This window comes from Xiphophorus hellerii, chromosome 1 (assembly GCF_003331165.1).
Source record: "Xiphophorus hellerii strain 12219 chromosome 1, Xiphophorus_hellerii-4.1, whole genome shotgun sequence".
Lineage (NCBI taxonomy): Eukaryota > Metazoa > Chordata > Actinopteri > Cyprinodontiformes > Poeciliidae > Xiphophorus > Xiphophorus hellerii.
Window position 1 is genome coordinate 32,870,703 of NC_045672.1, and position 26,728 is coordinate 32,897,430.

A 26,728-nucleotide genomic window follows, 5' to 3' on the forward strand; every position below is an offset into this window, starting at 1 on the left:
TTACTGGATGCATAAAAGATAGATTATCTTATAAAACATCATATTTGTTCATTTTTTTAAAGAAGTAAAGCTAATTAAATGGCATAAACAAGATCTGAAAGTGATTCCAGTTTCATTTGATGGCCAACCTGTTGAAACTGTGGTAAATTTTAAATTCCTTGTGTCATTCCTGGACAGTCAGCTCAGTTTTGCTGAAAATACTGGCTATATCTTTAAGAACTATTCTCAGAGACTCTATCTTTTAAGAAGACCCAGACTTTTTTGTTCTCCGTCATTTTGACCGACAGCATTAAAAAAAAGTCGGCCATGTTCTATTTTTACCTGTCAAATTCTAGTCATATTAACATCGGCTATTTATCATTTTTATTCACTAGTTGACCCATGAATCCAGATCCATCACATAAAGCAGATAAATGCATCTAACTTTTTCTCCATAGTAACAAAACCACTGACTGTGGCCCCAATAACAGAATAAATGAAATTAAACGATCCAACTTAAATTAGCAGCACTTCACCTGTCTCTGAACCCTCAGCCTCTCACATTCCTCCTGGTCGCATCTGCAGAGAAATCTGCGCTGGTTCATCAGTCAGTTGATCTGCTGATCAAACCGATCAGTTGAACTCGGTGAGTTTTTGACCGTGCGGTCCGGTTCGCGCTTTTACCAGAATTATTTTGCGTGGTTTCGCTTCCCCGAAACGGACAGAAGTTACATCTGGGAGGGAAACGTCTTCAGCTCCATTTGTTAAAACCGCTGAATGAGTTCAGTTTAATTCTTCACATTGGTTGTGCAGCGCACTGCGCATGTTACGGTCTAATGAACTTCTGCACCGTCATTTATTTATTTCCTCAAGATAAACTCCAGGCTCCTGTTTAGACTATACATGGATTAACACAACGTTTAGTTTTCTCTGTTCTGTATGTAATGGAGTCTGGAACTAAAGGCTCCAAAGGTTTTTAATGCTCTTCCTAACCAGACGCTCCGGTCCGTAAGTCCTCAACACGCCGTCGGCTCTGGTCAGAAAGACGCATTTAGGGTAGATTCAGAAAGGATTTTTTTTATTGATTGATTTTAGTTGCCTCTGTGATGAAATCTTTGCTTAAAGTCTGTCATGTCTGCCCATGTTCACCAATCAGGGGTGTGAATTATAATCTTTCAAATGACGGACGGGCTTCAAATTTTCCGGTCATTTAAAAAAAATAACGGTCAAATACGGAAAATATTCCGTTAACACGACCTCTTAATGTGTAAAATGGTGGATGTGAACCAGTTTATTATGGGATTTTGGAAACCTTGGAAACGGGTTCAGGCTGGAGAGGTTTCATCTCCAGGATTGTCAGACATCTTTGTTTCTGATCAAGTCGTCCTTTGATTGGGCGATCAACGCCTCATGATGACTCCCTCCCAGAACCACTGACACTGGGAGACGAACCAGAACCAGCTTTGGGTTTAGTTTGATCCGTTCTAATCGTGTTAAATGCTTATTTTTAGGACGATCTTTGCCACATTCAGCTGGTTTCTGAACAACATTCCTTCAGAGGTTTTTAGTTTTTTTCCTCCTCTCAGCAGTTTTCTAATCCAATCTGAACCAACCAAACAGAAACTATAAACTGTTCCTTGGGTCGCAACCAGCAGGAGGTTAAAGGTCAGATTATCTAAAGTTCTGCCTCATTAAAGAACCTCCAAAGACCCGGATCTGTCCAGACCGACATGGAAAAAGTTCTGCTGGAGTTCTGCTCTCCGGTTTTCCTTTTGCTCCAGATTCCAGCCTGGAAAAAACCAAAAGCAGAGAAAATGAGAACCAGACGGAGGGAGGAGGGGATCCGGATCAGATGTCTGGGAGGAGGAGGAGTTCTGGTCCGGCTCGGCTGTTTGGGTCGCAGTCTGGAACTGCGCAGAGACGACCCAGCTGCTGTCTGGAGGAAACCCACAACTTTCTGAGGAGCTGGAGGCTTGGAGGAGGAGCAGAACCGGAACCAGGAGCAGAACCAGAACCAGGACCAAGTTGGACCTTCTGGGGGAGCAGAGCTGGGTCAAAACAGGCGGCAAAACTCCTCCAGGTGTCCTCTGATCCAAGCAGCCGGGTCGGGTCGGGGGGGGGGTAAACCGGATCCAGTCAGCTGAGCTGAGTACCGTTTCCATGGCGACTGAAATGGAGTCCAGGATGGCGGGAGCAGTGAACTTCCTGTAAGAGTGACAGAGAGACAGAGGGATGGAGGAGAGAGAGACCAGAACCAGCCAGAACCAGAACCACCTGAAGCTGGACTTTGGGTCTGAATGGGGCCCAGTGTGAGCCCGGTTCCTGCTGTAGACAACCAGAACCTTTCTGAGACCCAGAAGATGATCTGAGACTCAGTGACCTTTGACCTTGGCATGCAGCTGAACCAACCCCGCAGGCCGACCCCCAATTCCTTCTCCACCCGGTTCAGCACCATGAGGTTCTCCTACCACCTCCACAGCGCCCCCCGCAGGACAGGTGAGTCACTGCTGACTCTATGTCCAGAAAGGAGGCGGAGCCTCAGGAACTTCCTGCTGACGGACGGACGGACGTCATCCAGATTCAGTATCTGGACCAACCTGGTTCTGGTGTCCAATAGGTCAGCAGGTCGTTCTTCATCACATTATGATGAATCTAATTGGAACTCGTTAGCTGCAGGTCACATGATGCCGCTACCACGATTAGTCACATTACCATGTTTCACACACACACACACACACACACCCACACACACACACCCACACACACACACACAGTCAGATATGAATGAAGGGCTTCAGGTTATAAATAGAGGACAGGAATGTGTGAGTGTGTGGGTTTCTAATACCTTGTGGGGACCATTTTTCTGACATATACGACATTGTGGGGACACACTGTTCCTCGTGGGACCGACTGAAGCCTGGTCCCCACAAGGGGAAAAGCTGTTTTGTTGTCAGGGGTCAGATTTAGGACTAAGGTGTGAATTGAGTTTTGGTTAGGATGAGGGTTAGGCTGTAGAAATGAATGGAAGTCAATGGAAAGTCCCCACAAAGATAGCCACACAAACGTGTGTGGAAGTGGGCAGTGGAAGTGGGCTACTGGCGGTGTGTGTGTGTGTGTGTACTTGTATTACTGCATATGGAGGACCACTTTCATCCAAGTTTACCCACAGCTTGAGGCCCTCCTGGAAAGTGAGGACGTTTTCCTGGTCTTCACTGGTTTCCAGTTCTTCTGGGATCTATTGGTAAAGTTCAGAGGTTTTGTGTGAATTATTTTCTGACCAGGGATAATGACAATAATATATATATATATATATACTGTATAAGCATCCTGTTTATGATTTTTACCCATTTGTTCATATGTATTTAGAGCCCTGGTGAAGACTAACCCTTTGGTGTCAGACAAAATGTTTTCTATTAAATTTTAAACAGTGTAACATAACATAAAACAGCAGATTTAAATATTAAAACTATGTTAGTTTAATTTAATTTTGGAAAAAGCATGGCTCTCCTCTCCTCCTGTTAGCCGGGTCGCGAGCGGATGTCGTGACGGCTGCAAGACAAGGCGAGGCACAATGACGTCACAGATCACGGAGTTTAATCTCATACAAAGCAATCGACAACAAAGCTGCAGAGGAACAGAGATATGCATTTTATACAGACTACACGAAACAGACAACACGAAACACATAAGACAGACAAAGGCGCCCACGTGGAGGAAAAGATGAAAAAACCTCCCCGACTCTCCGGTGCTGTCCTGAAATTTTAACCAAAGAGGCGTTTCCCTATTTAATATATGCAAAGAAGGCGTTCTGCTCTTCGACCAATTAGAACTCCCTCAGGCCCCCAAAGAAAGTTGTGACTTCCTGATTTATAGCAAAGGTGTCTGTTTTTTTTATCTAAGCAAAGGCGGACCACTTCGTGCCCATCTCCATCCGACCCGGGCCGAGAGGCGCCAAGAAGTCTCTGACCCCTTTCGGACTGTGATTTGAGTTTTAATAAAAATAATAGTGGTTAAGAAATTAAGAAAAATGTAAAATGTCTGGGTTAGGGTACAGTTACTAAAATGAATGGAAGTCAATACAAAATCCTAAGTATGATGGAAAGGCAAACTTTTGCGTGCGTGCGTGCGTGTGCGTGTGTGTGTGTGTGTGTGTGTGTGTGTGTGTGTGTGTGTGCGTGTGTGTGCGTGCGTGTGTGGGCTCTGGATCCTCTGACTCTGGACTGAACTCCTGGTTTTCCGGCTGTAGTTCTTGGCTCTGGATCGAGTGTTTTGCTGAGTTTGTGGTTATTTTTTCTCCTTACGGAGAACTTATGAATCCAGGGAAAGAACTCTGATTGGCTCAAGCTTTCATGACCTTTAACCTCAGACAGACTGGAGCTGATGCTACATTTTAGTGTTTGAGCAGCTGGACTCTGATGGTTCTAGTTCTGGTTTGAACTGTGAGCAGAACCTGAAGCATGGGGAACGCCGAACAACTTCCTCTTTCACCTAACAACTTCCTGTCTGTTAGGGTCCGACCAGTAAGGCACAAGGACAAAGGCATATATAAAAAATATTTTCTATTTATTTTTCCGAAAAATCTTAACAAAAGGCTTTCAACAACAAATCTAAAAAATATAGCAAAATGGGCCCAAAATAAATCACCAACTAAGGCAGACCCAACTCAGGATAACGAACCAAAACCTGACCTCACAATGAACACAGGCTAATTTATACATAAAGGCTAGTCTACACAAATGAGGAGAAGTAGGATATAAAGACAAACAATGCATAAACATAAATAACTAATTCAAACCAAAACATTTTGACTAGAACACAACTGTAAAAACAAAACAACCTAACACCAAAAATGTTTTAGCAGTTATGCCCTTAGTAGAGAGAGAGGCAGATTCTTTAACATCAAGTCCTGCTTCCAGCAGCCTGGTGGTTTGTTCCACTTCCTGGTTTGCCTTTCAACCAGTCCTTCAAACTCAACCAGTCCTTCAAACTCAACCAGTCCTTCAAACTCAACCAGTCCTTCAAACTCAGCAAAACTAAGTAGTTAATAATTCAAATAAACAAAAGGTGTTTACTAAATGTGTGCACTCATAATAGTAAACAACCTAATGCAATAAACACCACAAAAAGAGTGAAATTATAAATATATTGTGTGAAAACATTTAAATAAATACTAACACTGGGGAAAAGATGGAGGAACCTCCAGACTGTCCATACAAAATGTTTTAATGTGAAATTTTCAACCAACTAAAATCAATATTTAGTGGCTTTTAAAGTCAAATGTCAAATACAGTTTGGAGGTTTTTCAGCCTTAAATTACTATGAAAAACCATCAGGACAGAAACTTTGAACCAGCATGAAGCTGATGAAGGTCTGGAACATCTGCTCTGCTTCAAATCATGAAAACGAGAAACAATGGAGGTTTGAAGGTTTCAGTTTTTCTCTCATATTTTGTTTTGAATGAATTAAGTCATCAGTCATTATCAGTCTTTGTGGTTCTGGTTCTGCTGGCGGATCAGAGGAAGTTCCTCCTGTTGGATGGATGCTGGTCTGAGCTGAACGTTGGACCGGCGTCTCCATGGTGACATCATCAAACCTACAGAAGGACGACAGGACGTCCATCCTGACGCTCCGGATCATTCCTGATCAGAGTATCAGCTCCAGCTGTTCCTCTGGGACCGATCCAGCACCACGATCCAGACCCGGCTCCTGGTCTGGGACCAGAACCGGTTCATACTCAGCTGGATCTGATCGATCCGGGTTTCTCATGGTTCCTCCTGTTCATGTCTTTCATTTCTGCTCTTCACTCCAAGATTTCTCCCAGCAGCTGAAGGAAAATCTGTTAGGGAACCTAGAACCTCTGAGGCCATCTGGAGTCCGATGGTTCAGAGTCCAGAAACATTTCTGATGGTTCTGGTTTCTTATATCTACATTCCTGAAGGCAGCACCTTTAAGAGAAACTAGCAGCAATAATTTGGATGATTTCATCTGGCAGAAGAGATTAAATGGCGCTTCACCAAGTTATGCAGTTATAAATGTTGCCGTTTCAAAGCTAAATATTTCACATTCTGGTCTGGCTCAGTTCTGGCTCTGCTTTGGTTCTGTTCTGGGTCAGACTGGTGGAGGTCAAAGGTCAGCGGAGGCTCTGACGTTGGACCAGCTGTAAATGAAATGAACGGATGTCTAGTGCGCCCCCTTCTGGTTGTGTCAGAGGTTCTGGCTCGGTTTACTGCAGATGACGAACTGCTCACAGCAGAACCGAATTGGAGGGTAAACCTGGAACCGGAACCGAACCGTCAGCGGTTCTGGTTGCTGATGTTTGATAGAAATGGTTCTGTTGACAGCTCGGCGCCACGTGATCACCTGTCACCTTTCCTTTTAATTTGTTGTCATGGAAACCAAAGAGGGAGAGAGAAGGAGAGGGAGAGCGTCCCCGCCCCCTCCCTCCGCGCCGCCGCCGCCGCACCGGGCAGAACCGAGCCGCGCGGATCCACCGCCTGATCCGTCCTGAACGGCAGCCCGCGGGTCCGGACCGCCCGAACCGGGCCGTGTGTGTGTGTGTGTGTGTGTTTGTTCTGCTGTGGACCGGGGGAGCCGCTCTCCCCGCGCACCGACGTCTCTTTAATGACCGGATTCGTTTTCTGCTGCGCGATGTACATGGACCGAAGCAGCGTGAGCAGAGGTGAGTCCGCCGCATCCGCACCGCGCGCGCGCACACACACACACACACTGCAGGCTGCGCATGCACGCCCAGCTGCAGCGTGCTCGCGTTCTATTTTCCTGTCTGTGTGTGGAATAATCCCGCCGCCGCGCACGCGCACACACTGACCGACATCCCGCAGTGGAAGTGGGCTGCTGGCGGCCGCGCGCGCCAGATGTGACACCGACCTGAAAGCGGCCCCGCCGCAGTCACGTGACCCCGCTGCTGATGGGCGGATCGATCCGACCGGTGATCGATGAGCTGCTGTCTGTTTGGATCCGAACCGAGCCGAGCCCAGCCGAGCGCGGCCGCGGATCATCGATCGTGTTTCTGTGAACACGCGCGTGTATGACAGCGATGTGTGCGCGTGCGTGGGCATCAAAACCAGCAGAGAGAGAGAGAGACCCTCCTGATTGGGCCTCGCAGCAGAACCGAGCCTGGGTCCCGTCCAGTAACGGCCTGGTGGTTCTGAAAATGTGAAAATCCATTTCAGTGTTACCGGAACCAGAATCAGGTGTGGTACATCAGTAGAACCTGCAGAACCAGTCCATGCAGCAGGAACAGAACCGGGCGGTCCGGGAATCAGAGGGGAAAAGGTTCTGGATGGACAGGAAATTCACATGTGAAAATCAATTTTAAAACTCCACATGTTACACACAAACATGAAGGATGTGATTCACATGATGGAGGCCGTGAACACATCTGGACCCAGAGCTTCACATGTTCTCACATATTTACTTTAGAGTTTTATTTATTTTTACATAAATCACATGGTAAATGTGAAGTCCACGAGTTTTTACCACCAAGCATCTTAAATCCACACACAGAGAGAGAGAGAGATGCACTTCTTCATGTGATTCACATCATTCACATGTGAACATTGGTGTTAAATGTTTCTCATGGTTTTCACATGAGATTTTTCTGTAATTGAATTAGATCGAGGTTCCTGTTGCCTCTGCTCCTGATTTGCCGGTTTAGTTCCTGATTGGTCAGCTCTGGTTCTGATTGGTCGGTTCTCTCTGTATTTCTTTGGACCAGAACCGCTGACAAAGAACTTGGTTTTTGGTTCCAAACCACTGAAAACACTAAGGGTTCTGGACAGCCCTGAAGTGCCAACCTGCTAACTGTTCTAAGGGAACTACTCAGTAGCGGGTAGTTTGTGTTTTCCTCACCGCAGCGGACCGGAGGTAGAGCCTTGGGGAACCCCAGGACTGATACAGGAGAGGAGGAACACCACTGGAAGCTGACAGGATGTGAAAATCTACCGCCGGAAAGGCTGAGCACGGATCCAGGAACATTAAAACTAAGAGCTGTTTTAGTTCTTTCAACCAGACTGCAATGATCCACAAAGGTCTGGAAGAAATCTGGAGATGATTCAAAACTACCGACTCGAAACCGTTTGATATAAAAGGTCACTTAGAAACTGGATTATAGTTGATGCCTGCATTCCCAGCAGTCCTGTTCAGTTGATATAATCCAGCCTACAAAGTCGGGTTTGGTTGCTTTAGGGAATCTGCAGGCTAGTGTGAACGCTAATTGACCTCTGACCTCTGGTCCTCCAAACTTCGGTCTGGCTTCAGTTGAAGTGAACTCTGGTTCGATTTGAATGTGAACGCCAAGCGGACCGGAGACCGCTCCAAAAGCAGGAAGTGAATTATAGCACAGCGCAGGGCATTCTGGGTAAATCCAACCAAAGCTAACGTGTTAGCCTAGCGCTAGCAGCTGAAATGGCTCTTGGTCTTCAACCAAAGACTAAAGAGAAATCCTCCAACACTAAAATCTGACGCCTCCATCTTGTTTCCATCTGGTGAAGAAGGAAGTTGCTCTCAGCGTCTTCAGAGGTTTTTGTGTCGTTTCCTTCAGTGGTTCTTGGTGCAGCGCCCCCACAGGCCAGGAGGGGAACAGGTTGGTTTGGGTCAGAACCACAGCAGCTGGAGGTGGAGCAGATGATGGAGTTCTGGTTCCAGTAGAACCGGGTCGTCTGGACCATCAGGAGGGAACAGACTAAGAGAACTGTTGGTGTGGCTGCTGTTATAAGATGAAACAAAAGAAATATGACAAGATGAGTTATTGGGTCCAAAAGATAAAACCAGATCTGGTTTATGTCCTGTGCTGTGGGGGACCTGTCAGTGACCGAGTCCGATTAAAGCAATTCTTTTCTTCTGCCAGTGGTCCGAGGACAGCTCTCAAGTCCAGAACCAGCAGGGACAAGTTCAAAGAATGGAGCAGATCCACCAACAGGAAGCCGGTCAGAAACAGAACCTTCAAAGGTCACTGAAACGTCCTGACCAACAAACCGAACAAAGATGGACGTCTTTCCCGTCAGGAGCAGGTCCTGAAGCGTCTGGGACCATCTGGTGTCTGAAGACGGTTATCTGGACCAGAACACCCAGTGTTACCTTGGTGGCAGGTGGGGGCTGAAAATGGCGGCATGACTAATAGAACTGGATCCAGAACCAAGTAAAGGTGTGACGACAGTAAACTAATCGAGTCAGAAAACAAAGTCAATCAAACACCAGGTGGCTGACGCCATCTTGATTCAGTGTGTCTCCAGAACATGCTGGAGTTATTGAGAACATGATGAATAAACTCGTCAACGTTCTGAATTAGAAAGATTAAAAACTGGAAGAACGTCTGTTTTGATTCAGAACCATCTAAAACGTCTTCAGTGAATCAAAACCATCAGAACCTCCCAGTAATCTAAGGAGAACTCAAGCCTCATTCTGACCAACAGGAAGTAGCATTGGAGAATTGTGGGTAATGTAGTTTGGTCAGCAGTTTTCCATCAGCAGAACATCTGGTCAACATCAGCCCACTCAGGCTTTCCCATGACCTCCTAACAAGTTCACACACACACACACACACACACTTCCTGTCTGGCTGTTCTGCTGGTATTTAAGCTGCTGAGATGTTGCTGCTCTCAATGACTGGACACATTTTTACCTCATGAATTTCTTTCAGCTGCTGTTGCTGTAACTAGCTGAACCGGTTGGACTGGTACCGGGTAACAGCCTCCTGTTCTACTGGCAACCATTAGAACCATTAGAACCATTAGAACCGCTGTATAAACAGGTCTCAGTCGGTTTTATCACTTTTTTCCCCAGAAGATTCTGTTGGCTGCTTTTAATCCTTTTCCAGATTGTTCCTGAAAACTAGAACGGTTCTGGAAATAATGGAGATAACTTTCTGAACTTTGGGCCCGTTTGGACCAGAGGCCGAGCACCGCCATCAATCTGAACCATAAAGCTCTTTACTGCCCCCTTCAGGACACCAGCTACAGCGTCCTGGTGTAGCGTCGTAGCTGAGAGGTGATGAAGATGAGGAGAGGGTTCTGATCTGGACCAGAACCTGCAGAAGCAAAGGGTCCAAACACAAAGCTGAAGATCTGCTGCAGGATTCAACCAATCAGCTGCTGATGTGATTCTGTCAGTGGAGGAACCCGATAAAAAGGTTCAATAGAGTTCATTTCAGGGTCTGTAACCCATAATTGCACTTTATCGACTAAATAAGCAGCATTCTGAATACAATACAACCTAAGCTAACATGCTACTAGCCCTAAATTATCAGACATCTGAGCTCTGATGTTCTGCTCTTCAACAGATTCAAACTGTTGGAGATCAGTTTGAATCTGTTCTTCAACCACCAGATTGTTTCAGGAAATCCTGATCATTCCTGGAGCTTGTTTGCAGGTCTATGGTGTTAGCTGCTACATGTTTAGCAGCCAGATGCTATTTTAGGCTAGCATAGCTTTGTTGATAAGCTAACTGCTTTTAGCCCAACTTGAACAGAACAAAAGTCTTTTCCAGTCACATCGTTTAGGAGCAGAAATGAAGCGACAGAGAAGCTGCTTCCATTGCTGCTGTTAGCGATGTAGCTGTGCGTCGCGTCACATTTATGGCTGTACCAGAAACAAACAAGTACGAAGGTTCCAGATGGGGAATCAATTGTGTTAAAATTGGTGAATTAATGAATTGAAATTAAGACATTCATGTCTCTTGCAAAGAAATATTTTTTTTCTTTATTTGGCTCTTATTTTGAAAGACAGTGGGTGTGTGCTCCCTGACATGTGTCCTGCCCCGCAGGCCCCGCCTCCTCCACCAGCCCCACCCTGCTGGCTAAGAGCCTCTCTCTGGAGCCGTCCTGCTCTCCATGTGGCCACCAGGGGGCGCTGGACGCTGACGCTCCCCTGCAGCCCGACTCGGACCCGGGGTCAGAGGAAGGCGCAGAGCCAGCGGAGAGCGGCGGGTCCGTGAATGACACGGGGCCACCAGAGCTGCCAGTAACTACAGTAACGGCGCCAAACCGGACCCGCCCGCCGCTGCCGGGGCCTAAACCTCAGGGTAAGCTTTAACTTTAGCAGCGCAGTCGCTGTTGTCTAGATTAGTTGTCTTGTAATTTGGAGGTTGCAGGTTTGATTCCAGGTTCCTCCTGACCCAGCTGACCTGCATGTCAGTGTTTAGATGTTTAAATGTGACTCTTGTGTAAAACACTTTTAAAGGTCAAATTGACTGTAGAAGTTTTGTTGCATTTGACACAAACCCAATCTGTGGCTCCACCCCTTCCTCTAGTTCCCCCGAAACCCCCCCACCTGCAGCAGCAAGCTGGAGCGATGAGGCCACGCCCCCGAGTCCTGGAGAAGTCCCTCCCACCGCCGCCCCCCTGCAGGCCCCTCCCTGCTGACCCCCGGGGGGGCTGGACCCCCCCCAGCCAGGCCGACGGCACCGCCTCCCCCACCTGCGTCCTGTCGCTCATCGAGAAGTTTGAGCGGTGAGTTGTGATTGGTCAGAGGGGGAGTGGTGTCATTACTGCTCCTGGTTGCTGATTGGTTGTTTGTGTTGCAGCGAGCAGATCATCGTGGTGCCGGACATCACCGGGGGGGCGCTGTGCCCCCGCCCACTGGACCCTCCTTCCCCCCGATCTTCATCACCTCCATCCTCTGCCTCGCCTGTCCCCCCTCAACCCGGGGGGGCGGAGCCACCCAGTGACCTCACAGAGCAGGATGACATCACACAAGGGGCTGAGCTATGTGATGAAGATGATGATGAGGAGGAGGATGAAGAGCTAGCGGCGGCCTGTCGGGACGACGTCCATCACAAACGTCTGTCCATGGAGTCGGGTTACAGCGCCTCAGACAAACCGCTGGAGGAGGAGGTGGTTACCGTGGAAACGGAGGAGCAGCAGCCCCCGCAGCCTCCAGACCAATCAGAGCTGCCCTCCGAGCGTCTGTCCCTCCCCTCCTCGCAGACGGACGGGAAGTTGGCCAATCGGGACAGCGGCATTGACAGCATCAGCTCGCCGTCACACAGCGAGGAGCTCTGCTTCGCCGGCGTGGACGACGGGGGCGTGGCCTATCCCTGCAGCCCCGCCCTGCTGCCCCGCCTCTCCAGCTCCTCGTCCACCGCCGGGGAGGTGGGAGAGGGGGAGGAGCCCCAGGGGGGGGCGAGGAGGAGGGATTTCTCTGAGGAAGGGGACAGCGACCTGGAGGAGGAGGCGGAGCTAACACTGGTTTTGGCCCCACCCAAACCGGACCGGCAGGAATCCGTGGAGGTGAGACACAAACCGACCAATCAGAGAGCAGGTTGGTCAGACGGCGTGGCTGATGTGAAAAACACATTCAGGTTTAAAGCTGCAGTCTGTAACTGTCAGCATGATGTGATCGAGCTCCGCCTCCCTGAACAAACAACCAATCAGATCCGGGAGGCGGGTCTTAATGCTATCAATCAAACTCATGTACTTGCTGCTAGATGTTCTAATGGCAAAGAAACAACAGAAAAACGTCATCAGCCATCATTGGTGGCTATGCTAACTAGCCTAGAATTCATAGCAGGCTATGCTAGAAAGCATAGCAGAGATCAAGGAGGGATGAGAGGGTGATTGACAGCGCTTAGACCCGCCTCCCGGCTCTGATTGGTTGTTTCTAGTTAGAATTAGAAGGTGGAGGATTTTCTACAGATTATCTGAGATAAATAAATCCACAACCTTATCAGAGTCCCCTGGTTCTGTGTGACCGGTTCTGGTTCTGTAACTCCTGAGACGGATCAGAACCACAAACGGTCTCACTGGTTCTGTTTGTGTCCAGCTGTCCGTCCATCAGCGGGTTTTCAACATTGCCAACGAGCTTCTCCTCACCGAGACCGCCTACGTGTCCAAGCTCCACCTTTTGGACCAGGTGAGTACTGCTGCTCCGCCCTCAGCGAGGAGGCCCCGCCCCCAGGCTCTGATTGGCCGCCTGTCCTGCAGGTGTTCTGCGCCCGCCTGCTGGAGGAGGCGCGCTGGCGCTCCTCGTTCCCCTGCGATGTGGTTCAGGGAATCTTTTCCAACATTTGCTCCATCTACTGCTTCCACCAGCAGTTCCTGCTGCCGGCGCTGCAGAAACGCATGGAGGAGTGGTGAGCGTGTTTGACCTTCATTTAACCTTCATTTAACCAGGTCAGTTATTCAACAAATGATCAGTTACCTTAGCGACCGGGCGGGGAGCAAAGATTGAGCTTTATAGTGAAAAACAACATTAGCATCACTGGCTGTGTTTCCATTTTGCATAAAATTGCACAAATTGAAATTGTAAAAATAAATTTGCTTTATGGAAATATGGCAATTTTGAAAAAAACAAACACATTTTCTTATTAAATGTTTTTGAGCTGGGTTGGTTTTCAACCAGACTGATGTTGATGTATTTCACAAAACTGCATGGAAACATTTTATTCACATCATGAGTCACATGATCAGCAGCCGGATGTTACTACTGGCAGAAACGCTGAAGACGACGACAGGAAGTGGTCGGAGGATGATGGGTTGTTTTCTCTGGCTCCTCCAGCGTCTCTCTGTGTTGTCGCTCATTAAAAGGTTTGAATCCATAAATATTCTGGAAAATGGCCGACTACAGTTTCCCCTAAACACCGCAGACTAGCCGAGTAGGCGGGGCTTGTCGCTCCAACGCTAAGGAATCCGTCTCCTCTGATTGGCTGACAGATGATGAGCGCTGACTCTGAGTTATGAATAAATTGCTGCCAGGATTTTTAATGATTTATCATAAACAAACTTATTTATGAGTGATTTTAATTTAATTTCTTATTTAATGGGAACACTGTAATTCCAAAATTATCTTTTTTTGACATTAGCAGAACACAAAGATTTGCTCACATTAGTAATGGAAATACAGACAGTGATTATGAACGACTTTTTCTACGAATCCACATTTCTTTGGTTTTTGGAATTCAGTAGAAATTTCAAAGATTTCAGGATGTTACTGAAGCGTTGCTGCTGCTACTGAGGATGGGACGACTGTGATAAGAATTGTAGCATCTGCATAGAGGTGAATGGATGAGGACTGAGGTTCTGCACTGGTTCTGGTTCCGCCTGCAGGGACTCCAACTCGCGGATCGGCGACATCCTGCAGAAGCTGGCTCCCTTCCTTAAGATGTACGGAGAGTATGTGAAGAATTTTGACCGAGCCATGGAGCTGGTGAACATCTGGATGGAGAGGTCCGCTCCGTTCAAGGCCATCGTCCAGGAGATCCAGGTAGGTTCCAGGACCAGGTAGGACCAGGACCAGGTAGGACCGGGACCTGGACCTACCTGGTCCCTGTCCTGCCTCATGCTGGTTGTTGTGTCTGGCAGAGGGAGGAGCGCTGCGGGAACCTGACGCTGCAGCACCACATGCTGGAGCCGGTGCAGAGGATACCCCGCTACGAGCTGCTGCTCAAGGATTACCTGAACCGCCTCCCAGAGGACGCCCCGGACCACCGGGACGCCCAGAGTACGACACCAAACACCCAACGGAACCACAGCAGGAAGCCGAACACACCGGATGTCCTCGAACGTCTCATTTGTTCGTCTGTGTCTCTGCAGAGTCTCTGGAGCTGATCGCCACGGCCGCAGAACACTCCAATGCCGCCATTAGGAAGATGGTAAGACCGGATGGGACAGAACCAGAACTTCCTGTCAAATTGAGAGCTGAGAATGAACCTGGAGCCTGGAATCAGAAAAGAACATGTTCTGATTCAAGCAGGTTCTGGAAACTGTGCAACCAGAGACCCTACTGGTGGTCTCTGGTGGACCCCTTTAGGGCTCCTGAACCAGTCGGCGGATATTAGGTGATCATAGGGACTCAGCCTTCTGTGGCTCCTGAAGTTAGACTCTGGGATGAAAAGAGAACCATCCCAGCCTGCTTGGTGTGTGGGGACTGCAGACCTGGACTGGTTCTGTTATGGAGGAAGGAGGACCTGGGGACTTCCTTAACCCAGCCTTCATATCCTGCATGTCGGGAGAAAAGTCCATCACCCCGTTGGCCTCTGAGGGACAACAAGCGGATGAAGTTCTTCCTGAAATGTCTTCATGGAGAACTAGGACAGAACCAGGACTGGTGAGGCTTTAAGGGTCTGTTCCCACCAATCCAGTCAGTTTGTCTAGAAGTCCGGTTCAGTTGGTGAGGTGTGAATGCTAAGCGACCTTTGACCTCTGGTCTGGGTTTGGTTAAAGTGAACTCTGGTTTGGTCTGAATGCATGTGAACGCCAAGCAGACTGGAGACTGCTCCAAAAGCAGGAAGTGGACTACAGCGCAGGGCATTCTGGGTAAATACAACCAAAGCTAACGCGCTAGCCTAGCGCTAGCCTGATGGGAAACAAAGTCCTCCTGCAGTTAGACAGCAAACCGTTCTCTCTGCAGCTGCTGGTCCTGTCAAACCGTTTATCCAGGGTTCTGGTGTCTAACGTTCAGTCGGTTCTGTCGCGTTCTGGTGAGCCCAGATGGACCCAGTGGTTCTCCGGTTCTTGTCTGTCTTTCAGGAGCGAATGAGGAAGCTGCTGAAAGTTTATGAGCTTCTGGGCGGAGAGGAAGACATCGTCAACCCGACCAATGAACTCATCAAGGAGGGACACATCCTCAAGCTGTCCAATAAGAATGGAACCACGCAGGACCGATACCTGATCCTGGTATGGGCTGGTTCTGTTGGACCCTCAGTCGGTCCGGTGCCGAGGTTCTAACAGCTCCCTTGTTTCTCCTCAGTTCAACGACCGGCTGCTGTACTGCGTCCCCAAGCTGCGCCTGATTGGTCAGAAGTACAGCGTCCGCGCTCGCATCGACGTGGACGGCATGGAGGTGAGACACTAATGGCCCCCGAACCACACTTTGAACCTCCCTGGTTCTGGTTCTGGTTGAACTAACAGAGTGTTTGTGTCCACAGCTTAAGGAGACCAGCAGCGTCGCTGTTCCCAGCAGAACCTTCCTGGTGTCTGGAAAACAGAGATCTCTGGAGCTGCAGGCCAGGTAGGTGGATCCGCCCAGACCTGGGAGGTAGAACCGGTTCTGAACCGCTGCGGTTCCTCTGAGGCTCGCTGTGTGTTTGTGTTTCTGCAGAACGGAGGAAGAGAAGAAGGACTGGATCCAGGTGTGTTCCCGCTCTTCCTGAACACCAAAGGTTCTGTTGGTTGTGGCCGGTCCAGTCATAAACATCAGCCGGTTCTGAAACCTAAAGCTTTCAGGAACAAAACAAGTTTCTGCAATTTTTCTTTCTGGTAATAAAATGTTAAAACAGAGAGAAACAAATCCTCAAAATGTCCCAAACGGTCCGTCAGTCACTGAGCTGTTAGCAACTCGGCTTCAGTTCTTCACATCAAGCAAAAAGGTTCTGCTTTGTGAATAACGTTGGAGAACGTCATAAAATTAAAGCTGGAAGACTCTGAACATGAACATGTCGTGTAATCATCCATGTTTTGGCCACCATAAAAACATTAACGACGTTGATCAAATAAATCAGGAAAACTACCAAAATAACATTGAATAATGCTATAAAAACAAATAATTTTGCATATTTAATTCAACTTTTACAATGCAGCGAAAATAATTTTTTTACAAGATTATGAAAAACTTTCATGTCCTAAAAATGAACCTGGAAATGTTAAGAAAATAAACTTTTATTCACGTTTTATTTAACGTTACTGAAATAAACTTTTGCAATGTTACAAAAATAACAATTTATGTTTTTAAAATAAACCTATATAAAGTTACAACAATAAACTGTTTGAACTTTTTTATAATAAACTTTTACATTTGTAAGTAAACTTTTCTAACCTTATTGCTTGTTTCATGCAGGCCATCCAGGCCACCATCCAGCGCCATGAACAGACCATGGAGAGCTTCAGACACCTCACCTGTTCTCTGCGAGACGACGAGTCCACGCCGCCCCACTCCCCGGTAACAGCGCCCCTGGTGCTCCGCTCTGGTACTGCGGGGCGTCGAAATGCTGACGACTCGTTTTGCTTTACCTCAGAGTTGCGTGGAGTTGGGAAAACGAGCGCCGACTCCGATCCGGGAGAAGGAAGTGACTCTGTGCATGAAGTGCCAGGAGCCGTTCAACTCCATCACCAAGAGACGCCACCACTGCAAAGCCTGCGGACACGTACGTCCCCGGCCGCCGCCGCCCGGCTCCATCTCCGCCTCCGTCTCTCACAGTCTGTCCTCCGTCTTCCAGGTGGTTTGTGGCAAATGCTCGGAGTTTCGCGCTCGCTTGTCGTACGACAACAACCGGACCAACCGCGTCTGCGTGGATTGCTACGTGACGCTGGTGGGGGCGTCGCCAACGCCGGGGGCGATGAGCAGCAGCAGCCAGAGGAGGCGCTCCATCCTGGAGGTACGCGTGATATCACTGTGACGTCACCACAGTCCAACGCATGCTCGGTCTGACTGTCGTCTCCCCTCTGTTACCATAGAAACAGGCCTCGCTGGCCGCAGAGAACAGTGTGATTTGTAGTTTTCTACACCACATGGAGAAGGGCGGGGGGCGGGGCTGGCAGAAGGCGTGGTTCGTCATCCCGGAGAACGAGCCGCTGGTGCTCTACGTCTACGGCGCTCCGCAGGTGAGTCGCCACCACCTGGGCCCCTACAGGAGGCTGCGGGTACTACAGTCAGCACAGGGCTGGACTTCTTTAATCCAAACAGTCGAGAAGGACCTCGCTGCAGCAAACAGGAAGGGCGGGACGGACCACTGTCAGTCTCATTCCTTATTTGGAAATGGGACTATTGCACTCCGGAAGTGAAGGGGGCGCTATTTCCTGTATTGTCCACGAACTCCCGTTTTTATTTTCTTTTGAAATCTGTGATATTTATATCAATATTTATATTGATTTTCTTTAGGAAGGATTTTCACTCTAAGCATGTTTTTGAACTTCTCTCTTTTATTTACTTCAGCGCAGCTCACAGTTTTTAGACTCTATCTTTTAAGGAGACTTAGTGATTTTGGGGTCACCCAACTAGAGCTTGTGTAGAAAACAATGTTGAGTGTTTTAACTTTTCATCTCATGAGATGAAAAGTGTAGAAGACCCCGATGATGAACAGAAACTTTGGACTTGGCGTTCCCTCGCCTGGATGCGGGTCACCGGGACCCCACTCTGGAGCCAGGCCTGGAGGGGGGGCACGATGGCGAGAGCCTGGTGGCCGGGCTTTTACCCATGGAGCCCGGCCGGGCTCAGCCCGAAGAGGAAACATGGGTCCCCCCTCACATGGGCCCACCACCTATGAGAGGGGCCAATGGGGCAGTGTGTGATGGGTGGCGGCCGAGGGAGGGGACCCTGGCGATCCGATCCTCGGTTGCAGAAGCTGGCTCATGGGACGTGGAATGTCACCTCTCTGGTGGGGAAGGAGCCGGAGCTAGTGTGTGAGGTTGAGAGGTTCCGGCTAGAAATAGTCGGTCTCACCTCGAACCATGGCTCTGGTTCTGGAACCAGTCTCCTTGAGAGGGGCTGGACATACTTCCACTCTGGAGTTGCCCAAGGTGAGAGGCGTCGGGCAGGAGTGGGCATACTTGTTGCTCCCCATTTCGGCGCCTGTACGTTGGGGTTTACTCCGGTGAACGAGAGGGTAGCCTCCCTCCGCCTACGGGTGGGAGGACAGGTCCTGACTGTTGTTTGTGTTTACCGGCCGAACGACAGTTCAGATTACCCACCCTTTTTGGAGTCCTTAGAGGGGGTACTGGAGAGTGCTGCTCCTGGGGACTCCCTTGTTCTGCTGGGGGACTTCAACGCTCACGTGGGCAATGACAGTGAGACCTGGAGGGGCGTGGTTGGGAGGAACGGCCCCCCGATCTGACCTCAAGCGGTGTTCTGTTGTTGGACTTCTGTGCTCGTCATGGATTGTCCATAACGAACACCATGTTCAAGCATAAGGGTGTCCATATGCGCACTTGGCACCAGGACACCCTAGGCAGCAGTTTGATGATCGACTTTGTCATTGTTTCATCGGATCTGCGGCCGAATGTCTTGGACACTCGGGTAAAGAGAGGTGCGGAGCTGTCCACTGACCACTACCTGGTGGTGAGTTGGCTCCGGTGGTGGGGGAGGAAGCCGGTCAGACCTGGCGGCCCAAACATGTTGACGGTCTGCTGGGAACGTCTGGCGGAATCCCCTGTGAAACGGAGCTTTAACTCCCATCTCCGGCAGAACTTCAAACACGTCCCGGGAGAGGTGGGGGACATGGAGTCTGAGTGGACCGTGTTCCGTGCCTCCATTGTCGAGGCGGCCGATCGGAGCTGTGGCCGCAAGGTTGTCGGTGCCTGTCGCGGCGGCAACCCTAGAACCTGTTGGTGGACACCTTCGGTGAGGGATGCTGTCAGGCTGAAGAAGGAATCCTATCGGGCCTTTTTGGCCTGTGGGACTCCAGAAGCAGCTGATGGGTCTCGGCAGGCGAAGCTGCATGCGGCTCCGGTGGTTGCTGAGGCAAAAACTGGGGCGTGGGAGGAGTTTGGAGAGGCCATGGAGAAAGACTTCCGCACGGCTTCCAGGCGATTCTGGTCCACATTGCCGGCAGTAAGTCGGGCTCGTTTCCGGTGAGAGTTGGACTCCGCCAGGGCTGCCCTTTGTCACCGATTCTGTTCATCACTTTCATGGACAGAATCTCTAGACCAGCCAAGGTGTTGAGGGGATCCGTTTTGGTGGCCTTAGGATCTCATCTCTGCTTTTTGCAGACGATGTGGTCCTTCTGGCTTCATCAGGTCATGATCTGCAGCTCTCGCTGGAGCAGTTCGCAGCCGAGTGTGAAGCGGCCGGGATGAGGATCAGGGCCTCCAGATCCGAGGCCATGGTCTTGAGCCGGGAAAAGGGTAGAGTGCCTTCTCCGTGTCAGGGGGGGTGTCCTGCCCCAAGTGGAGGAGTTCAAGTATCTCGGGATCTTGTTCACGAATGAGGGAAGAAGGGAGCGGGAGATCGATAGGCGGATTGGCGCAGCGTCTGCCGTCAAGAGGGCGCTGTACCGGTCCGTCGTGGTGAAGAGAGAGCTGAGTCAGAAAGCGAAGCTCTCGATTTACCGGTCGATTTACGTTCCCACCCTCATCTATGGTCATGAGCTTTGGGTCATGATCAAAAGAACGAGATCGAGGATACAAGCGGCCTAAATGGGTTTTCTCCGTAGGGTGTCTGGGCTCTCCCTTAGAGAGAAGCTCAGTCATCCGGGAGAGACTCAGAGTAGAGCTGCTGCTCCTTCACATCGAGAGGAGCCAGTTGAGGCTCAGGCATCTGGTCAGGATGCCTCCTGGACGCCTCCCTGGTGAGGAGTTCAGGTCCCACCGGGAGGAGGGGAAAACCCAGGACACGCTTCCTGATGTTTCTCGCTGGCCTGGGAACGCCTTGGGATTCCCCTGGAGGATCTGGAACAAGAGGCTGGATAGGGAAGTCTGGGCCTCCTTTCTGAAGCTGCTACCCCCGCAACCCGGATGAAGCGGAAGAAGATGGATGGACGGCTGGTTTGGTCACATGAGCTGCAGAATAACAGACAAACTTTTAAGAATACTTTGAATAGCAGTTAAAACAACTCTGTCTGAACTGTTTGATGAAAGAACATGGAAGACGGCAGGAATATTTTAGTAGAGAGCCTCCATCCTCTTTATTCATCAGTTTGACCCTCTGAGCTCATGAAGGCGTTACTGTTTCCCTCTGGTACCTGAGAACATTGATTACAAGTCATTTATTGACAGTGGCATAAACAGATTCAACCCAACTAAACTGTAGCGTGCTAAGTGTTTTACTTGATGCACAAATTGTAGATATTGTGATTCTATGAATGTGTTTTATTTTGTAGTTTGAGTTGAAGAGAAAATTCCACCTCAATAGACTAAATAGTTTCATCGTATTTTTCCTGTATATGAGACTCTACCAACAAAAAAATCCTGTCAGAATAACATATGGCACCATAAAAGCAAAAATGTGAATTTTTGCTTTTATCTGTTTAACAACCCTGGTTGTAACGACCTGGGTTGTTATTCTTCTGTAAATCTAATTCATTTGTTTCTTATTGACTTTTGCTCAATTAACTTTCTCATGTATACATTGTAAATGGTTTTTATTATAGTTCATTATGTTGCTTTTCATGCCTCCTTATTTAATTTATTCTTCCTATCATTGATGGAAATATATAGAAATTATTTATAATATATAAAGGTATTGTTTATGTCATTTAATTAGCTCTACATCGTTAAGAAAATGAATTTTTTTGTTTATAATTTATCTTTTATAATTCCAGTAATGCCAGAATTAATAGCAAATAATAAAAACTTTGTGGTATTCTGATTTAATAATGTAATTATAGTAGTTGTGTTACCACCCCCACGCCACTAGAGGCAGCAGTAAACCCAAAAAGATGCAACAAAAGAGCAGATTTAGAAGTACACAGAATTTAAAAACTGTGAGCTGCACTGAAGTAAATAAAAGAGAGAAGTTCAAATACATGCTGAGAGTGAAAATCCTTCCTAAAGATGAAGATATATCACAGATTTCAAAAGAAAATAAAAACGGGAGACCACGGATAATATAGGAAATAGCGCCCCCTTCACTTCTGGAGTGCAATGGTCCCATTTCCAAATAAGGTCTGAGACTGACAGCGGTCCGTCCCGCCCTTCCTGTTTGCTGCAGCGAGGTTCTTCTCAGGTGAACTTGAGCCAGTCAGGAAACAGGGACATACGCTGTTTCTAAGTGGATGGTAAATACCCACAATGCACCTGGGAAGGAGTCAGCATAATGAAGCGTATGGTTGTTCTCCGCAGGATGTGAAGGCGCAGCGCAGCGTCCCTCTGATTGGCTTCGAGGTCTCGCCGCCCGAGTCATTTGACCGCTTGGAGCGACGCCACGCCTTCAAGATCTCTCAGAGTCACCTGACTCTCTACTTCAGCGCCGAGGGGGAGGAGCTACAGCGCAGGTGGATGGATGTCCTGTCCAGGGCCGGCAGGGGGGAGGAGCCTCTCATCCATCTGCCAATCGTGGAGAGCGTGGAGGAAGAAGGGGAGGAGCTTGATGGCGAGGCGGAAGGAGAGAACACCTGATTTCACTGGAGTGAAGACGAAGATGAGGCTGAATCTGGAAAACTTGTCCTGGTCGGACCGAAGAAAAAACAGAGCCAGAACCAAACCCAAGTTAATCCAGAACCAAACCAGAGTTAATCCAGAACTAAGTTCCCAAACATAGAAATATTCTATAATTTACCCAAAACCAAACCACAACTCACCTACCACAAACCCAGAAACAAAACAGGAGAAATCTCTGGAAAATTCACATTTCATCCAAAATAAATCCATAAATAATCTGGAAGTAATAAACACATAATTTTTACAGAAACAAAAAGTGAAAATCAGAACCAGAACAAATCTAGAACCTTTCAGAACAACCTGAACACAAACCAACCACAGCCAATCCAGAAACATGAATCTGATGCTAGAAAATAAGTTCAAAATCATTAGAACCGCAGGAACCAGAACTGATCCGGACCGGTTCTGGTTCTGATCCGAACCACATCTTGTTCTGGTTCTGGGCAGCATAGTCCAGAAAAGCAACACATCAGGATCAGAATTATTCACAGATGAGCCAGTGAAGTTCTGCTGTTCTCCGGACCCGACCCGGAGAACCGGAACCATGAAGCACACAGAACAGTTCGCTCCGCAGTCTCCAGATCCGACCCGGATCTTCCTCTCCAGAGGAAGCTTCTCCTCTTCCTCCATGTTCTGTATGACTTTCTGCTGAAGGTCCGGATCCAGCCTGGATCGGATCGGATCCTGGGAGAACTGGGTCACAGAAGGTCAGGCCGGTGAGACTGGTCCGGTCTCATCCCAGAAAGTTTTCACACCTTCACAGAACTTCCTGCAGAACCAACCCAAACAGCACAAACCGGGCCCAGAGTTCTGCTCAGTAGGTTCTGTCTCACATTCCTGAGGATCCAAAGATCTGAAGGTCTGGTCCAACATCCCGCCCAGGTTCTTCACAAACAGCAGGGAACCAGAACCCGACCAGAACCACAGATCCCTCCAGTTCACAGGCTAGAACCCATCCATCCCGCTGGACCGGCAGGAGGTTCTGCAGAACCGGAACCGTGGAGGTGAACTACATTACCCAGCATCCTCTCCCCCTGCTGGTGAGGTTGGGTACAGCAGGGTTTCCGTTCTCTGTGTGAATATATTTCTATTTGTTTACAGCAGATCTCTGATTTACTTCTTTTTCTTCCGTCTGAAACGATTCCAAAAAACCACAAATGAAACGTGGAACTGTTTAATATTTAATGTTGGAGATGAAAGCTAATTTAAAAACTGAGTTTTATGAGTTGGAGAAAATCTTTAGAAATGATGGAAATTTCAACTTTTAATGTGATTTTATAAAAACCTTGTTTCATTTTGCTTTTTAATGATCAGAGTGATGATGTAAGACATGATGTCATCTCCAGTCTGTTGGAGCAGCTGATTGGCAAGAGCACTGACCAATCAGAGCAGAGATTGGTTATCCGTTGGTAGGTTTCAGTCTTTGGTCGTTTCCTGACAGAAGAAGAAACTGATGGAGGAACGATGATGATGATGACGAGGATGATGATGATGATGACGAGTATGATGATGATGACGAGGATGATGATAATGACGAGGATGATGATGATGATGATGATGACGACGGGTTTGGGATGTCTAATCTCTGGAAGTTCTCCACAGACTGAATGGAGTCTCTGACTGGTTGAAGATGCTTCCAGCATTTAGATGGAGCCGACTCTGTTTGGACTGGCTCTCTCTCTCTCTCTTTCTCTCTCTCTCGCTCTCTCTCTCTGTCTCTCTTTTTTTTCACTTGTTTTCCAGAAAGTGTTTTAAAATTTTAAATCTTCTAAATATTCTTGTTGTTCTCAAGCTTTGAACCACAGATGCTCTCTGGGTTCCCATTGGGTTCCCAGTTTGTTTCCATTGGGTTCCCAGTTGGTACCCATAGGGTTCCCATTGGGTTCGAAGTTGGTTCCAGTTGGTTCCCAGTTGGTACCCATAGGGTTCCCATTGGGTTCGAAGTTGGTTCCCAGTTGGTACCCATAGGGTTCCCATTGGGTTCGAAGTTAGTTCCCAATTGGTTCCCAGTTGGTACCCATAGGGTTCCCATTGGGTTCGAAGTTGGTTCCCAGTTGGTTCCCAGTGGATTCTTGCTTTGGGTTCTCTGTGTCCGTAAGTCTGGCTGTGTTCATTCTGCTTAATGGAGAAACTTTTGTAAATATAATTTATTATTTTGACCTAATGCTCATGTGACTATGTAAAGGTTAAAGGTCCTCCAATCGGAGTCACACAGGAAGTTCAGACTGGTAAAGCTTAAACAGAGATCTGACGTGTTAGTGACGCTGGGTGCTGCAGTGGAAGCTGAGGGAACCTGTTAGATCAGGTGGATGACCTGAGGGACCTGGAGCACCAGGTGCTCCCGGTACGTCGGGCTCCAGTTTACATTCTGAAAGTGGAAGCAACAGAAAAAAACACATTTGAAACATCCAGTTCATGATTTGCCTTAGCTTCCATATCCTAAATGTCTGAAGCCTGAATCCTTTCTGTTTACACAGCCACACCTGTACCTGCTCTTCTCTGGTTTCTAAAGGCCGGTTCCTGGAACCATCAAAGTTGAGTAGATTTTTACGTCCTCCGACTCTTCAGAGGCCATTAGAACCCCTGACATGTTGTTTGAGGCTTCAGTCTGTAGAGATAAACATGGCCGCTGCTATGATGAGCAAGAAGAATCCCCAAAGCAAGTTCCCCATGTTCTTGTGGTTGTCACAGCGCCACCTGCTGACTTAACATTCCTGGTTTTTGATGTTAGCAGATTCCCTCTTCTTCCAGTGACTGTGCTAAGCTATGCTAACACATCAGAACAGGACAGGTTCTTGCTTTAGGTTCTGGATTTCTGACTCTCTGATTGGTTGTTTGGCAGCCGCCATTTGTTGTTAGCGTGTGTTTAGCATGTGGAGCGGTGAGGATGGAAGGAAATGGCCACCAGGTCTTTCGGCGCCTGTTAGCATATTTGTTTCAGTTGATCTGCTTTGTTCCGTTTCTGTCAGTGTGACTGAAGACTTCCTGTTAGCAGAGTTCTACCTGGTTCTCAATGGATCCCACTGGTTTGGGATAAATTTGATCAGTTCTAAATCAGTCTCATTAGTTTGACTGATGTCCACCGGTTCTCACTGGTTTTGACCAATTTGAACTGGTTCTAATTGGTTTGACTGGTGCTAGCATTTTTAAGTAGTTCTCATAAATCTTCACTTGTTTTCTCCAGTTTTAACTGCTTGTAGCTGGTTCTTACAGGATTTTCTTTACTGTTCTCAACTAGTTCTTACAGGTTTGGATCAATTCCAACCAGTTGTAACTGGTTCTGACTGGTTCTCAAAGATTTTCACTATTTCTTGCCATTTTTAATCGCTTCCAACTGGTTTTTTGTACTGTTTCTAACTAGTTCTTGCAGGTTGTGACCGATTCAAACTGGTAGTAGCTGGTTCCAACTGGTTCTTGCAGGTTTTCACCAGTTCCTGTCAGTTTTAGTCGTCTAGCAGTAAAAATTCTAGCTGGTTCTTACCAGTTTTGACCAGTTCATACCAGTTGTAACTGGTTCTAGCTGGTTGTAACTGGTTCTTATAGGTTTTCGCTCATTCTTTGGCTTTGATTGCTGTAGGTTTTGATGATTTCTGCTTACTGGTAGCTACTGGTTTGACTGGCCCAGATTGTTTTTGACACATTGTTCTAGTCTAATCAATGTTTAATTAAAAATCCTGACAAATTTGGACAACTAGCCAAGTATCCCTAGCTAGGCCTTGGTTAACCTGTTAGAACTGGTCAGAACTGGTATAGGATAGTTTCTCTTAGTTATATTTGACTAACTGGTTACAGCCAGTCTTAACTGGTTATGGACGTTTAGAACATGGTCATGGTGAGGGTAAAAGCAGTTACAACCAGGTATGTCCTGTTAAAACCAGTTCTAACTGGTTACATCAAGGTATTTCCAGTTGGTTTCAGTCGAAGCTCGGTTCACTTTATTTTCAGTCAATAATCCCCCCCACCCATCTGTTCTGTTCATTTCCTGACAAGTTGCCGTGGTAACGACCAGGGGGGTTTTGCATGTCCATGTTACCATGGCAATCACACCTGCCTGGATCCCTGTTACCATGACAACAACAGCAGCTATATTTGCTGCCTTTATTTTATACCAAGCTTATGTTGTCTTGCTGAATTTTAAATGTCTTGTTATTGTCACATTGATTGATTGATTGATTGATTGATTGATTGATTGATTGATTGATTGATTGATTGATTGATTGATTGATTGATGGTTTTTGGTTAGTGGCCGGCCACTGCCTTCCATGCTGTCGCTGCCTATTTCCCATCATGCACCTCTGTAAAATAAAGTAAATGAGGTTGTAATGAAAAAATAAAAGTGATGAAATGGCTTAACGGGTTTCTGTTGTCTGCTCTTCCTGGGAGAAGCGACGGCGCCACCTGGCGGCGTCACGCTTTCCTTCTGAGGTAAAACTGAAGTCACCAGGAATCTCTTCCTGTTTTCAGGAACAGATTTAATTGTTCAGGTCATTTAAAAAGACGATTTCCTATGAAGTCTGCAGCTGAAAGCTACTCCAGCAGGTGTTCGCCTCTCCACCAGTTTACTCTAAATTACAGCAGCAACTGTTTGAGTCAGTCGCGGGAACGTTCTCCTCCTGATGATCCAGATGTTTTTCACGGGTCCTGAACGCAGAACGTTCTGCTCTAATTGAACTCTTTTATGTTTTACTGATTTACAGATCAAAAATT

At 47.8% G+C, this 26,728-nt stretch overlaps 1 protein-coding gene and 1 long non-coding RNA gene across 3 annotated transcripts; one reads left to right on the forward strand and one right to left on the reverse strand.

Annotated features, from left to right (window-relative positions):
• Positions 1 to 1,842: 1,842 nt before the first annotated feature.
• fgd1 (FYVE, RhoGEF and PH domain containing 1) lies at positions 1,843 to 26,374 on the forward strand. 2 transcript variants are annotated; one of them, XM_032567111.1, is made up of 18 exons: positions 1,843 to 2,475; positions 10,759 to 11,016; positions 11,245 to 11,443; positions 11,518 to 12,223; positions 12,756 to 12,845; positions 12,917 to 13,065; positions 14,039 to 14,195; positions 14,294 to 14,432; positions 14,525 to 14,583; positions 15,461 to 15,607; positions 15,681 to 15,773; positions 15,859 to 15,941; positions 16,032 to 16,062; positions 16,767 to 16,868; positions 16,945 to 17,073; positions 17,146 to 17,304; positions 17,384 to 17,530; positions 21,704 to 26,374. In XM_032567111.1, the coding sequence occupies exons 1-18, from the start codon at positions 2,373 to 2,375 to the stop codon at positions 21,977 to 21,979; spliced, it is 3,027 nt and encodes a 1,008-aa protein (XP_032423002.1). In that variant the 5' UTR covers positions 1,843 to 2,372; the 3' UTR covers positions 21,980 to 26,374. The 2 variants fall into 2 exon arrangements, with proteins under 2 accessions (XP_032423002.1, XP_032423009.1); XM_032567118.1 differs by lacking the exon at positions 1,843 to 2,475 and adding an exon at positions 3,991 to 6,658.
• Positions 2,482 to 6,971, reverse strand: LOC116723216 (uncharacterized). Its single transcript, XR_004339930.1, has 3 exons — positions 6,865 to 6,971; positions 3,044 to 3,214; positions 2,482 to 2,817 (listed from the first exon to the last, which is right to left on the reverse strand). It is a non-coding gene; the product is annotated as an uncharacterized LOC116723216 (long non-coding RNA).
• Positions 26,375 to 26,728: the final 354 nt, after the last annotated feature.

What these genes read in the sequence shown, in the direction of transcription:
- fgd1 (XM_032567111.1), top strand. Translation starts at nt 2,373, where the DNA reads ATGCAGCTGAACCAACCCCGCAGGCCGACCCCCAATTCCTTCTCCACC. An exon ending in ATGCCGCCATTAGGAAGATG is followed by an intron (nt 14,584 to 15,460) that starts GTAAGACCGGAT and finishes TCTGTCTTTCAG; the next exon opens with GAGCGAATGAGGAAGCTGCT. An exon ending in TCTCTGGAGCTGCAGGCCAG is followed by an intron (nt 15,942 to 16,031) that starts GTAGGTGGATCC and finishes GTGTTTCTGCAG; the next exon opens with AACGGAGGAAGAGAAGAAGG.